The following is a 14,782-nucleotide window of genomic DNA, read 5'->3' on the forward strand; positions in this document are numbered from 1 at the left end:
AGGGTGATTAGTGAAAAAATTCTTATTTCAAATTACTTCCTCACTTTTCTCAGAGATGGCGTGACCGATTTAAAAAAAAACATGAGAAATGAAAGGTCTCATTGTCTCGTATAAATCTATTATATATTAACTTGCCTCAAAACTTTTGCAATCGGTAGTCATTGTCAGTAGACGGCCAAACATTAATTTTGCTTTCCTTGCTCTTCACTGAAATAAAAATCTTTTTTATATTCATTAGATTCGTCATATGAATCGTATGCATCGTATAACTCATTGAAGCCATATGGAAATTTATATTTTTCATTAAGGAAGTACATGATGTCTATATTAGTGTAACAATGATGAATTGATAAGCATATCACATACAATTTATATGAAAACTCGATAGAACTTATCCCATTTCATCATGTATGTGGTGAGTCCTCGATATTCATCAGCTGCTTCAGGCAGTTCACCTGGGATTTCTGCATCATAAAGCAATTTATTATCGCAGACGCGTTAGCTCTTTCAACTCCCATTAAGGATATATTTACGAATCATGAAATAATAAGGTATGTTTCATTTTTTCATTACTGACTAGTAAAATGTTTTATTTTTTATTTAATAGCTTTGGAGTCACACTTCTTTACCGTCAATAAAGTGCTTCCAGGGATATACCAGTAGTAAAGCTCGAATCCTGAAAGAATAGCCCGATAACAAAAAATCACCGATAGACGTAAGTGTAAAAATGAAATTATTTTGAAATGATAAAAATAAATAACAAAGTTTTTATAATAATGCAACTATCTTTTATTGCAGCTTTTAATTCCTCTTAAAATTATAAATTAATTCCTCTTAAAATTATAATTATGTTTTTAACAATACTGCATATTCGCATCACTTGTTTAACTCAATAGTAAGCATTTGATCTATATATTACTGGTATATGGGACTATAATGGCCTGCATTAAAGGCTATTTATAAATGTTATACAACAAGCCATATGTTTTACATGAATCTATCTATATAAATTCTGATTGAATAGAATATGCACTTCATAAATTGTTCCAATATATGTTGTGTGATTATCTAATAGTTGTTATAGGGGGTGCTAATTAATTTTATTGAGTCTGAAAATTCCATTCGCTATATGAAATTCTTATGAAAATAACTTTAAGAAAAGTATTATGTTTTATATGATTATCTTATATGTTTGACATGATATTGATACACCATGTAATTTTCATTGGAATTTCCAATAGTGCAAATAAATTAGAATATCATATAATGTGAAAATGAGAATTTTTGATGAACGACCGAAGATTTTAGCCATAGACTCCCGAATGAATCCCAGTCGATTTTCTCGAACCAACTTTGCTTATACCGGTTCTCAGATTCCGGTTTCGGAAGTACCTCTCTTCGTTTCCTCAGAGATGGCATAACCGACCTGAGTACTGTTTTACTCTGTAGGTTATACTAGTTTATGGACAATTTTTTTTTTAAAGAAAATATGTGAGATATGACAAAGGCATCATTACACCGCTAGGTGGATTAAAACAGGTTTATTTACTCGTTCAGAGAAAAACGTTTGTCGCCTTGGAAATAAGTTCATTTAACATTCAGTAAAAAACATCGATTTAATAATAATTCTCGGTTGATTTTTCATTAGAGCGTATAAGCAAGTGACAGTTTCACTTTAATCACTCTCTCTTTCGATTATTGTGATGTGATTGAAAAGATTTTCTCTGATATCACTATTCTGTTTGAAAGTCTAAAGTTTCGGGTATCATTTCATGCAAAGAGTTGAGTGATAAAAGTGGAAACCGCTTGGTAATTAATAGAAGAGAAAGTAAACAAAGAGAAACTGTCACTCGCTTATACGCCCTTTTGAAAAATTAACCGAGAATTGTGTTATTCGTGATTATACATCATTATCAAAAGCTCTAGGATCATCTATCTATTCATTTTTGACTAAAATCGAAGCGTAACGCATAGCACAGAACATTTGTTTATATAACTTCAGGGGCAATGATTTTGAAATTGTCTTCCTTGCAGTATACAATTAGGTGTCATGTCTAAAAATAAAAAAAATGCAAATGAACGGCTGTTTCGAACAGCCAAATAGCGAGTCTCTCCAATAGATTAATTTAAATTTATATCTGTTAAATCAGTTTCAATATTAAAGTATTAAAATATTGTGGCTTTGAAAAACGACGCAAAAACACGCGGTGTTCTCTAAACAGTTAGTTGTTTATTATTCCGGATATGCTTTTATACTTTTTTGCACAGATATTTGAGAATCCAATCTAACGTGAACAGGCAAACATATTTCATATTAAAATCTTGCAAATATTTCTGTTAATTCCGTTGTTCGGTAATTTTTTAACGAAAACTTTCGGTAATAAATAGAAATAACCGATATTTCGGTACATGAATTTCAATTTTACAACAATTATGCAAATTTTTACCGGACGATCAGTTTTACGCAAGTTTTCATTGCAGAATTCTGGAAATAGATATACAATTCATACGGTAAATCTGAATAGTCTCTGAGTACGGTAAAAACCATACCGTCCGTGTGGTAAAATTATCTTCCAATAGCCAAATACTGTAAATACTGATTGTCGTGAAAACTAACAGTCAAACAATTATCAAAATTTTCAGTGCCTTTTTATTAACCAAATGAAAAAAAATCTTGACGGTTTCGTCGAATGGAATGAGGTTAGAACTACTCAAAGCTTTTTGTTTTCTTATAGACATAAAATAATTTCATATCACTATGTCCACTTCCTGCCAATACATTTCGTTCGATAGTAATTTCTGATAGACTTGACGGGCTGTGTAATGCTCCGAAAGGCGCTCATAATTCCGGTCAACCGGGGAATGATGTTACATTTTTTTCATTATTTCGTGAATGTATAGTACACCGTAGTCACGACTGGTTCGAATTTTCTTCACTCGTTTCCATGAAAAATATCCAAATCCGAAAAACCTAATCGTAAGTTTAAAATGTGTGTGGTTTTATGGATGCTGAAAATCCATTCAAATTAAGAATTAACTAAAAGTAAAACAACACCAAAAATTACCGAATTATTCGTTAGATCCATTTGGTTTACAGTTTACGATATACGTTTGTAGAGATGGGAAAAAACAGTTCATTTCGAAGAATCGTTCTGTAGCATGATAATATTGACCCAACTAACCCAAACGAAATACTTTCCCACATTCCAGCATTCACACGATCTCTAACCAATCACAGGTGTCACTTCCACGAAACACAATACTACGCCTCGAATTGAGGGTTCGCCTTCTGAATTTTTTGTTTGTTCGTTTTTCTCAGATTAGCAAACGCAGTTTTCACTGTTAAAGAACTTCACAACGCATTTGCCTTTGGCCTGCGGAGAGTAACATTTTCTTATCACCTCACTTCAAAATATCCATTTCAAAAAATTTCGGAGGCACAATACATAGACTTCTGTTTGGTCTTCGTTCTGATGCACAAAAGATCTCACTTTCTTATGCTTAGAACGGCTTAACACTAAACTGCCACAGGCGGTCACTGTCGCCATGTTCTATTTGCAGAAGATTTTCACTGTTCTATTTGGCTTAACTGTTCTTAGTTTAGACGATTTTTTTTTGTTCCAGGAGGTCTAACAGAAAATATTTTTTTATTAATTGATAAAACCGGATCGGATCGATACATAATTTTTTCAACAAACGAAAATTTGAAAAAGTCGGTACAATCGCTATATTGGTTTCATCAACTGGTCACTATTCATGTTAGCTATTAATTAACATTGGTAATACAACAAAGCAGACGAATCAAAATGAAAATGGCATTTGTTATTTTTTGCTTACGTTAAACTAACGGAAAACTACCTAAAAAGGAACTGGGAAAAATGTTCGTTATTTGCTGGTTGCCTTTGAACTTTCTAAAATTATTCAGGCTTGCTTTATATACATTGACAGCCTTTTTTATTTGATAAGCTTCAAGCTCAAGCTCAAGCTTTATGTGGCCTATATTTGTTCCAGTATTGTTTCTAAATCAAAGTTCTGGATACGAATTCTGAACTTAAATTAAGGTACAAAATTCAGCTCCAGAATTTAGCTAAGAAACCAGTTCCAAAAATCTAGTTCCAGAATTGAGAATTTGGGGGTCAGTTCCAGAGACTTTTAAACCTGTATTCTGGAACTAAATTTTGGAACTGAATTCTGAAACTAATTTCTAAGCCTAAAATTAAGTTCAGAATTCATGTGGGCCAGAATCAAGAGGTTTATTTCGAAAAAAAATAGTATACAAATAATGAAATTTTCAGAAAAAAAGGATCAGCCCCATGGGGTTGTTCGCAGCCATTGATGTGGAACAAGGCAACCAAAATTTCTAATCATCTACAATCGAACAGTTCAATCAATCATCACACTTTTGAGTCCGCAATTGCACGAGAGTCTGCTGAGATTGATCTTGATTAGGAACCAACACCGAACATTGTTTGTCTTGACTTGTATTTGTTTTATAGCCGACGAAATTACATCAATATCCCAAATGTATGCAATTATATCTTCGTACATACTTGCGATACGGATTTAAGCTTCTCTTCGCCAAGCTTGTGTTCAAGTTCTGTGTGCACGTAGTTATTTTTATAGCGTTAAGTTTCTCTACCATTCTGCGATTTCGGTTGGAGCAATAAACTTTTTCTCTTTATTAATCGAGTTTAGCTTATATAAATTAGAAATTAATCTTAACTACTCAAAATTTACCCTGGGATAGTTGCAAATTTCTCAGGCAAAAACGACATAACATGGAATTTCATCCGAACTCGCACAAGATCAGAGCATACCATTCATTATTAAAGCTTCAAATCGTTTTATAGCGCTTTTTATGAGCACGTAGGACTGAAACGTTATCTATAATTTCGCTTATATTCATAGATAAGCCTGCTTTCAACAGTTTCGCTTTTGCATCGATTGACCAATCAGAGCGATGCTTTCCCATTGAAACTGTCGTCTACGTTAGGTATGCTGGAAATTTTAAGCAGACAAAATAGGACACTGCTAGCTATTAATCAACATTTCAAAGATATATAGTTGTAAATAACTACATGGCTATGAACATTCAAATCAATACGTGGAAATATTTCCAAGGATAATTTTTTCATCTTCAGAATCTTGCCCAAAATATGTTGTGTGCGGTCAGTACTGATCTTTATGGCATCTGTTAGAGCTCGATCACGGTCTCTCTTCGGTCGACCAATATCATTTTATGTATTTCTTCGACATTTTCTTGTGCAACCGCATCAGAGGGCTTACCGAGACGGACTACAGTGCCCAAAACTATGGACACCCTCACAACTCTTGAGTCTAATATTTCAAGGTTTAATCTGAATGAGCACAAGCCCCATCTCTTTGTTTGTCTCTTCAAAAATAAAGCTTTCGGAGAGAACGATAACGCTTTTTTTCATTTAGGTTATTTTTCAGTTTACCTGTTGAGTAAGAAATTCCTCAATTTTAGGTCTGTATCATTGCTAAGCTATCAGTAAGATGTAGAAAAAATAATGGCTTCAATGAACAACAACCGTTCATCTACTTCTATTTATCATCATAATAAGGAAAATAACTAACTTTTTTGTTGTTTCAAGAACATAGAGATTTCCGTGCGACAATACTGACATTGAACCGTGCTTAGTTCATATGTTAGTTATCTTTATTGTAAAGACAAGTTTTGAGAGTTTGAAAGTAAAAAGGTTTTTTGCTATTAAACCCTAATTCAAAATACGTTTTCAGCACTAGTAAGATGATTTACCAATACAAGATAGTTTTAAATTCAAAGTATCGAGTATGCAATCCTGCTATACAGCTATAGAAAATGTAGTTGTCTAAGGTTAGTACTTAATAATTTACAAACATTTCCAGTGACGGACATGTGCGACTTATGATTAGTTGCAACTAGGAAAACATAATAATGCGAAATCCTTTCCAAGATAAGGAAAAAGACTATAATCAACTAACGATTGATCTGAAATCAAGAAAGGTGCTCAGTTCTAAACGAGCGATCGAGAAGTGATAATAGTAGTAGCTGCAATTTCTGCCAGTTTAGCAAATGCTGTCCTTTAAAATCAGGACGACGAGATTCGTCAGTTCGTCCTTTTTCGTATGCTGGTTCATCGGCACTGGTAACTAGTTGTATATATTTCCAATAATTTGATCAATTAACACAACCATTTAGTTGTTTGTCAGTTTGAACCCAAGATTACTGATAACGATGGAAAACCACTGATGTTCCCCAATGAGCGGACCACTTTGAACGGTATGCCGGTTTCAATAATTTTGAATAAACCAAGTTGAATAAATTTTGTGCAGATTGTCACCTTCGGTTTCATCAGTTGCTTCCGATAGCAGAAGTAAAGCCAGCGTTTGGGTTGCCGGTTCCGTTGAAAGAATTTGCTCATATGGGAGCGATCGGGTGGACCCAACGTAACGGAAATATCTTATGGCAATGCGGTGGAACTCTTATCTGGGATAACTTTGTGCTCACTGCGGCGCATTGTGCAGTCGATTCCAAGTTCGTAGGCCAAGTTTTCGACGAGTGATTTGAGTGATGCTGAATGTTTCTCACTTTCAGTAATCAAGCTCCTGATGTAGTGCGGTTTGGTGACATAGACCTGTTCAGCGCAGATGATGACCAGTACGCACAACAATTGAAAATTGCGGGTTTAATTAGACATCCTATGCATAAGTTCTCTGGGCATTACCATGATATTGCCTTGGTGAAGCTGGAGAAAAATGTGAGGTGAGTACACTCCCAAACAGTGCAAAGTTTTAGAACATACTTTTTAAACACATTTTCAGATTGCATGACACAGTGGTTCCCGCTTGCTTATGGTTGGATGAAGAAATTAGATTTAGAAATTTAGAAGCAACTGGCTGGGGTAAAACTGGATTTGGTATGTTGATTTCAGTAGTATCATTGTATCTAAGTTGTACAAGAGCTTTACTCATTGCCAACGGATGCTTTATCGCTCACTTAGAACTAGGGTAATTCATCAAAACAAAACCCCATATTTGCATTGGCATTGGGTTTGTACATGTAGTCAGTGTATTGAATAGTCGATCAATTACTTTCCAGTTTTTAAAATGTGTATGTTTAAGTGAGACTTGCACTTGTTCGTTTGTAGTTGATTAGTCTACGACATAAATGTTGCTGGGGAATTCCTCAGGTATCATAACATGAACTTCTGAGTCGTACTTATTTGATTGTTGGACACCGTTTAAAAACTAATACAATCTTCTTTGTAGTTTAAATTTACATTACTTTCGTACCATTGTGTTATTATTGATAAATTTAATTTTGATTTGATAAATGAATGTTACTTGCAATTACTAGTTGTCATATGATTTCCTGGAAAGTCGGATTCTTTTCTTTTATTTTGTTTTGGAATTCAGCGTTTAGTAAGGAGTTATATTAATTCAATTGTGGCTTACCATTTACCATCACTAAGGATTTTAGTTCAAAAATTATTCTGCAGCTCGAAGGCAACAATTTCGCCCATAACGATATTGCTACTAGAAGTAACTGTTCTCGAGATATTTGGGCATGGAATTCGAAGAACTCATATTTCATGCCCAAATATCTCGAGAACGGTTATTTCTAGAAGAATGTTCATTGCACTAAAGTCATTTTTATGCGGGTTTTTACGCGGTTTTTTACGCAGATTTCCGAAGTTACGCGGCTTTCTTGTTTTGTCCTTTTGTGTTTTGCATGAAAAGATCTGGTGTTATGTTAAAATAAAAAAAATAGATTACACCAGATCTCGACGTTTTATGCATTTCTAAGGTATTTGGCATTAACAAAACAAATCGATTTCGGAAATTTCGAAAATTCCACTCGATTGTTTTTCAAAAAATGTTTTTTTGAGATTACACCAGACCTGGACGTTTCATGCATTTCTAAGACATTTAGAATAAAAAATTTTCTTCCATTTTGCGGTTTTTTCTACGCGGATTTCTGAAGTAACGTGGCCTCAAATTTTCTAAGTATCAAAGTCGAATTAAAAAAAAACATTTTTTTTATATCACACCAGATGTCAACGTTGCATGCATTTCTAAAACATTTGGCATAAAAAAATCGAATTCGGAAATGTTAAAACAAATTTTAAGTCCCAGTCGATTTTTTAAAATATTTTTGTTGATTCAACACCAGATCTGAACGAATCATGCATTTCTAAGATGTTTAGCGTCATAATTTTTTTTTCTTCAGTTTTGAGGTTTTTTACGCGGATTTCCGAAACTACGCGATTTCCGAAGTCACGTGTTTTTTTAAGCGGATTTCCGAAGTCACGTTGTTTTTTGCGCTGTTTATTTTACGTGGTACGTATATAAGTAAATGTATTGTCTTTTAGGTGTAGTATAATGTTTTATTGTTTGAAATAACTATTTATTAAAATGAATTTGAAGATTTTTTGATTGCCTATAAATTGTTTTAGCAACTTCGTAAAATAAACAAAAAACTAATAAAATTAATACCAAATACTGATCAGGTTTGGAATAAAAATGAAGCCAAAATACATGTGTTAGCTTTCTTTTATTTTTTTCGGATGATTTTCATTACTGAAAAATTGTTGATTTTTTGTCGTGAATACGATTTACTTTACTATGGGGCGTCTTTTCAAAATGTACCCTCTGAGAGAGTGATAAGTTTTTGATCGTGAATATCTCTTGTTGTATCTAACGAATCAACATAATTTTTGCTACATGCCATTGAAAATATGATCACAATATTATGATAAAATTTTCAGTTTTGTGACATAATCTCAAATAATTCAAAATGAAATGTTTGATATAAACGAGTATCAAAGAGGATAATTCATAAGGCGCGTTTGCCTTTCTCGTATTTTGAAAGCTCATAGCTCAGTGATCTGTGAAAGGATTTATATAATCTAACCACCAATAGAATCAAAAATTTTCAACTTAAACGTGTATAGCAACAGCATTGAAGTATTTCAATAGTACAGTATTGAAAAACCTGTCTCATTTGACCCATGTCAACACCCGGCCAATCAAAACGTGTTCCGAGGAAGAGAACAAAATATCTGCTGCTGCACAACAAATCGTTCGAGGAAAATGTTCCGAACAGTGTTTAATATCGTAGTGAGTTCCACAATTTGGTCCTTCTGAAAGGCAGGAATGAATCCCGTACAGCACCCTGATAGTTTCTTACAGTGAAATGCAAATCCGAAATGAAATAATCGACTTTAAAATTCTATATGCTGCTATTTTTATAGCTGTTAGGACCGCCCATTTGTGAAAAGCTACAAAACGAAATCACGTAAAAAGAAATCTCTTAACAAAAATTGAATAAGTTTGGATTCTATCGCCACTGCGAGCAGATGTATTGCGTGTCGTTTCGCTTCCGACAAGAGCGATTACGTCACAGCTGCTAGTCGTTTGTATTGGTGAAAAAGCAACGAAAAGGGGACAACGGTGGAGAGCATCATACAAAATCAGCCGTTCCAATGGCTCTAAAAGTTTTCTAAAGAACTATTAGGATTTCTTCTTCGCAAATCGAAGGTTTTTACCTCAGTTTAGTGTAAATCTAGAACTGTTTGATTAGATTTGTGCATTTTTCGCTGTGTGAAATTCACAGTAATTGAGATCAAGTGAAGCTTTCTTTGTTTTTGCGAGGATTTTTGTGGAAAAGGGGAATGCTTGCATAATTCATACAATCAGTTTTTTTCGTATTCACGACATCCAGTTATGTCTCTGACATTACCCACCCACCTTTTTTTCTGGTTCTAGGGCTAATGTACCAACAGTCATCTCATTGATAGAGTCGCCATATTTTTTGCGTATTACAATCAACGAGTTGTGATAGAATCGGATACAATATCTTCACTCCGGTTACATTTTCCAGCTTCTAAATAAATTGTTTAGTTTCTAAGCTGCTCGTAGACCCTTTTATTTGAGTCTAGGTTTGTGAAAATCGACTCAGCTGTCTCCCGAGTTCCGTTTTTAACCATTTTTAACTATTATTTCCGGTACTTCTGGAACCGGGAGCTGGGACCGGTATAGCTAAAATCGGTAGCATTAACCTACAAATTGAAACGAGTATATTTTCAGGTCTGTGAACAGCCAGTAGTCGCTGGGAGCCAAATCTGGTGAATACGGTGGATGTGGGAGCAATTCGAAGTTCAATTCATGTAGTTTTGTCATAGTTTTGATTGGCTTGTGACACGGTGCGTTGCCTTGATGAAACAATTTTTTTTCTTTGCCATATGCGGTCGTTTCTTTGCAATTTCAGCTTTCAAATGCTCCAATAACGTTATTTAATTTTTGCTGTTAATGGTATTTCCTTTCTCAAGATAGTCGACAAATATTACTCTACGCACATCCCACAATAACGAGGCCCGAACCTTTCCAGCCGATTGTTGTGCTTTCGGGCACTTCGGACGAGGTTTACCAGTTGCTGTCCACTCAGATGACGATCGGTTTGATTCCGGAGTGAAGTGATGAATCCATGTTTCATCCATTGTCACATATCGACGTCCAAAATTCTGGTTTGTTACGTATAAACATGGCCAAACACTGCTCAGAATCATCAACATGTTCTCGTTTTTGGTCAAAAGTGAGCAAACACGGCACTCACTTTGAACAGAGCTCATTTCATAGTCAAATGCTCATGTAATATAAATCCAACGCGTTCTTTTGATATCTTTACATCGTTAGCTAACTGATTCAACTTCACTTTTCGATCATTCAAAACAATTTTGTGGATTTTGTTATGTTTTCTGGTCCCGCCTCACTTGAACGTCTACTGCGTTCTGCATGATCGGTGTCTTCACGACCACGTTTGAAGTCAGCAAACCAACGTTTTATTGTTGTCTCTGATGGAGCGAAGTCTCCATAACATTATTCAAGCCATTGCACAGTGGGGAAAAAACGATCAAAAACGCGACTTTGCTTAATAATTTCATAAAAACATAAGCAAATATTTTCAAAATGAGTATTTCTTATGCAAATTTTTCTGTAGAATCGATTTATGATAGTTAGAAGATCCGAAAAATTCTCTATCATGCCCGTTTTGCTCCAATTCCTCTTTTTTCTGACTTTACTTTGAAAACTAACTGTGAAACTCAGGAAAAAATTCAATTCAACCAATCGGAAGGTATTCCTGACATGCTCATAAGTTAGATAAATGGATTGTTTTTAATAAGATTGACCGCAAACAACTGTATTTTGTTTTACCCCCAGTCATCTTTTTCCATGAATTTACAGAAAAAAATGTTTTACTGATCGGTGTTTGGACCAATTTTGGTTCAACAAGACAGTTCTATGTTTCGCATATAACCTCAAATAATAATTTACAGATGATGTTCATGATCGCATGCTACGTGCTACATCGTTTTACCCCAATTTTCCCATTAATATAATTTTATGTTGAATTCAGATTTAAAATCCCGAAGTTGATCCAATATGACCTACCAATATTGGTTCATATTACGTGCAAAACATCTGTTATCCAATTCAACACAAAGGAAAGACAGTACTAGCCTGTTTAACCCGTTTTACCCCAATTTATTTCATAAGTCGTATTTCTGGTTAAACTTTCTTTCGCATACCGAAAGCAGGCTGATTGCGGTTGATGAAAATCGATTGATATTCAGAAGAAAGACCTTTCGAAAGAAGCTTTCGGTATGCGAAAGAAAGTTTAACCAGAAATACGACTTATGAAATAAATTGGGGTAAAACGGTATAGCAAGATTCGTGCGGTCATTGAATTCATTTGTAATCCTATTTTCAGGTCTTTCTTCGTAATATCAATTGATTTTCATCAACCGCAATCAGCCTGCTTTCGGTATGCGAAAGAAAGTTTAACCAGAAATACGACTTATGAAATAAATTGGGGTAAAACGGTATAGCAAGATTCGTGCGGTCATTGAATTCATTTGTAATCCTATTTTCAGGTCTTTCTTCGTAATATCAATCGATTTTCATCAACCGCAATCAGCCTGCTTTCGGTATGCGAAAGAAATAAATAAATTGGGGTAAAACGGTATAGCAAGATTCGTGCGGTCATTGAATTCATTTGTAATCCTATTTTCAGGTCTCTCTTCGTAATATCAATTGATTTTCATCAACCGCAATCAGCCTGCTTTCGGTATGCGAAAGAAAGTTTAACCAGAAATACGACTTATGAAATAAATTGGGGTAAAACGGGTTAAACGGACTAGTACTGTCATTCCCATTGTGTTTTATTGGATCACAGATGTTTTGCACGTATTATGAACCAATATTGATAGATCGCATTGGATCTGCTTTTGGATTGTAGATCATAATTCAACTGAATATTATAACTAGAAAAGAAATGGGGTAAAACGGTGCAACGAGTTTTCTGCTGTCAATAAAACTATATGCAATCGATTTGTTAGACTTTTTTACATCGAAAACTCTCTATTCGCTCTTCTGCAAGTTCTTCGTTTTCATGTTATATAGTTAAGCTTGAATACAATGCAGTATCAAAAGGGAACTTGGGGTAAAATGAACATGATAGCGTTTCGTGCGGTCCTTCTAAATACATGGAATCGATTTTACTGACCATTTTACACCAAAAAAGTGCTTTGTGGTCAGCTGTATCATGCTTCCAAAAAAATCGTCGCGTTTTTGGTCCATTTTTCCCCACTGTGCATTGCTTCGCTTGAACAGAAACAAGAAACAGAAACAAAGAAACAGTGTAAAATTATTAGGGGCTGGGGTCCACTAGGAGATTGATAGCACCTATTATCTTTCATAGGATAGTACCAGCCTAGATGCCGTGTGGAATCCGGCGAAAAAAAACGAACCAAGAATTGATCCACTGGGTTCCTGCTTCCATGTCGTAAAAGGCGACAATTGCAGGAGTTTCCTTTTCCTTTCAGTTCTCAGATACTTCCAACGTTCCACTTCGGATTACTATATTTTACTAAATTATCTCTTCATTCAACTTAACTTTATTTATTTGGTATGTTTCTTCTTACATGTTATTGCTTGTCTTTCATTATTATAAATTGATTGATAAAAATCAACTAATGCGCAAAACCATTAATATTACAAAGTTAATAAGAGAGATAACATGTATTTATATTAAATAAATAGTAAAAAATACTCGTTTGTTTGATAAATTAATAATTTTTTCTCGGTAGCCGGCTGCCCAGATCAACCAATATAACCAATTAATAATTTTAACAAATAATTAAAATAATAAAGCAGAAATAATAAACAATCAAGTCGCGCGTGAAATCTGTTGACCTTTGTTTGGTGATTTAAAATGATTTTATAAAAATTTTAATAATATGCCACTACAATGAATCAACTATATTGTCTAAATCTTATTCAATCGTTTATTTTGTAGCAGATAATTTCATTTAAAAAAATAGGGAAGTTTATATTCGTTACGCGATAGTATTTCAATTTTTTCTTCGCAAATCAGAACTGTGACTCAGGAACTTCAGTATCGGATATTGTTGAAACGTTCACTCGGGAAATCAGTGAGTTTAGTGGTGCATCCGAGCATCTTGAAACTTGAAACTAGGTCGCACGCTAATACTACCATTACTGAAATTTATACTAACAAATATCTTTCTCCCGTGACACTTGTGGAGTGCACAGTAGTATATACGGCCTCCAGTAAAAACAAGTGTTGGACTAACATCCCTTCCCATTCCTTAGACGATCTACGTTCGGGCCTGGCCGGCGCCGGTACTGATCAATGAATTCTGGGCTTATCAGAAGATGTACATTAAAGGATGATTTACCAGTTCCAGGTCGAATCATCTAGAAATTCCCTGTACAATGCCAGCTAATCCCGATCAGCAACGGAGTGGCAACCAGAGGTGATCGCTCAAGCTCATCAAGACCCAGTGTAAAATTAAAACAAGAAATTGTTTTCGATCCATTTTTCTGATTATAACAAAAGTAGCGTCACTCTTAGCACAATAACTCACAAACTAATGAATAGAATATCATGAAATTTTAAAAGCTGTCTTTTAAAGACGACTGCAATAAAACTAGCTCCATCTATGTGTTTGGTTTGGGACTTTTCAGCCCATGTGTTAGAAACATTTTCACGGTTTTTTTAAATCATTGCTCTATATTAATTTCATACATCGTCCAATTGAAGAAAGATTCAGTTAGATGAAAGTATTTGGTTTGATTTTTTAGTGTCATGTGAAAAAACACGCTCCTGAAAATGCAATTTTAATAGTTATCAAAATGTAATTTCGGAACCGTAAGATCTATTCTAAGCTTATGAAAATTGAAAAATTTATTAATTCATTTTGCATGTTTTACCTCATTTCAATATGAAATTCAATAGTAGGCTATGGAGCTATAAGGTCTTCGATTTGAATCTGATGTCGTTTTCGCTTGAAAATGACCCAGGGTCGTTTCATCAAACAAACACTTTTTACGAAACTGTGTTTATTTCGCACTTAGCAACGGGGATTTGAGCAAACCTGATACAAAATCCAGGTTCGAAACTGTTTCGATTTTCAGTTCAACAACGTTGAAACTAGGTTCGAAACTAGCTTCAAACAAATGGTTTGACAGCAGTTAGGGTGAAAACTGGGTTAGGTTTGGTATCAAGCGAAAACGACATGAGTTGAAGAAAGTCGGATAATTTTTTAGCACGTTTTTACAGTCATTTTGAGGACCCATTATAGTTTAATACACATTGTAATTTTGGAAGCGAGGAAAACTTTTGTTCTCGCGTCTCATTCACAGAGAAGATGCTTATGGGTGTCTCTACCGGCCCTGCTCCACTTGAACGTTTTAA

The 14,782-nt window shown here is 34.6% G+C and overlaps 1 protein-coding gene across 1 annotated transcript in view; it reads left to right on the forward strand.

Moving 5' to 3' along the window:
• The first annotated feature begins 6,026 nt into the window (after positions 1 to 6,026).
• The window catches only part of LOC131429172 (uncharacterized), a 35,528-nt gene continuing 26,772 nt past the window's right edge, over positions 6,027 to 14,782 (forward strand). The window contains exons 1-5 of the mRNA XM_058593220.1: positions 6,027 to 6,149; positions 6,203 to 6,283; positions 6,337 to 6,538; positions 6,599 to 6,766; positions 6,826 to 6,920. Of these exons, the coding sequence (XP_058449203.1) occupies positions 6,077 to 6,149; positions 6,203 to 6,283; positions 6,337 to 6,538; positions 6,599 to 6,766; positions 6,826 to 6,920 (619 nt within the window). The 5' untranslated portion in view covers positions 6,027 to 6,076. The remainder of the gene's footprint in view (positions 6,150 to 6,202; positions 6,284 to 6,336; positions 6,539 to 6,598; positions 6,767 to 6,825; positions 6,921 to 14,782) is intronic.

The sequence above is a fragment of the Malaya genurostris genome, chromosome 2, assembly GCF_030247185.1.
Source record: "Malaya genurostris strain Urasoe2022 chromosome 2, Malgen_1.1, whole genome shotgun sequence".
Lineage (NCBI taxonomy): Eukaryota > Metazoa > Arthropoda > Insecta > Diptera > Culicidae > Malaya > Malaya genurostris.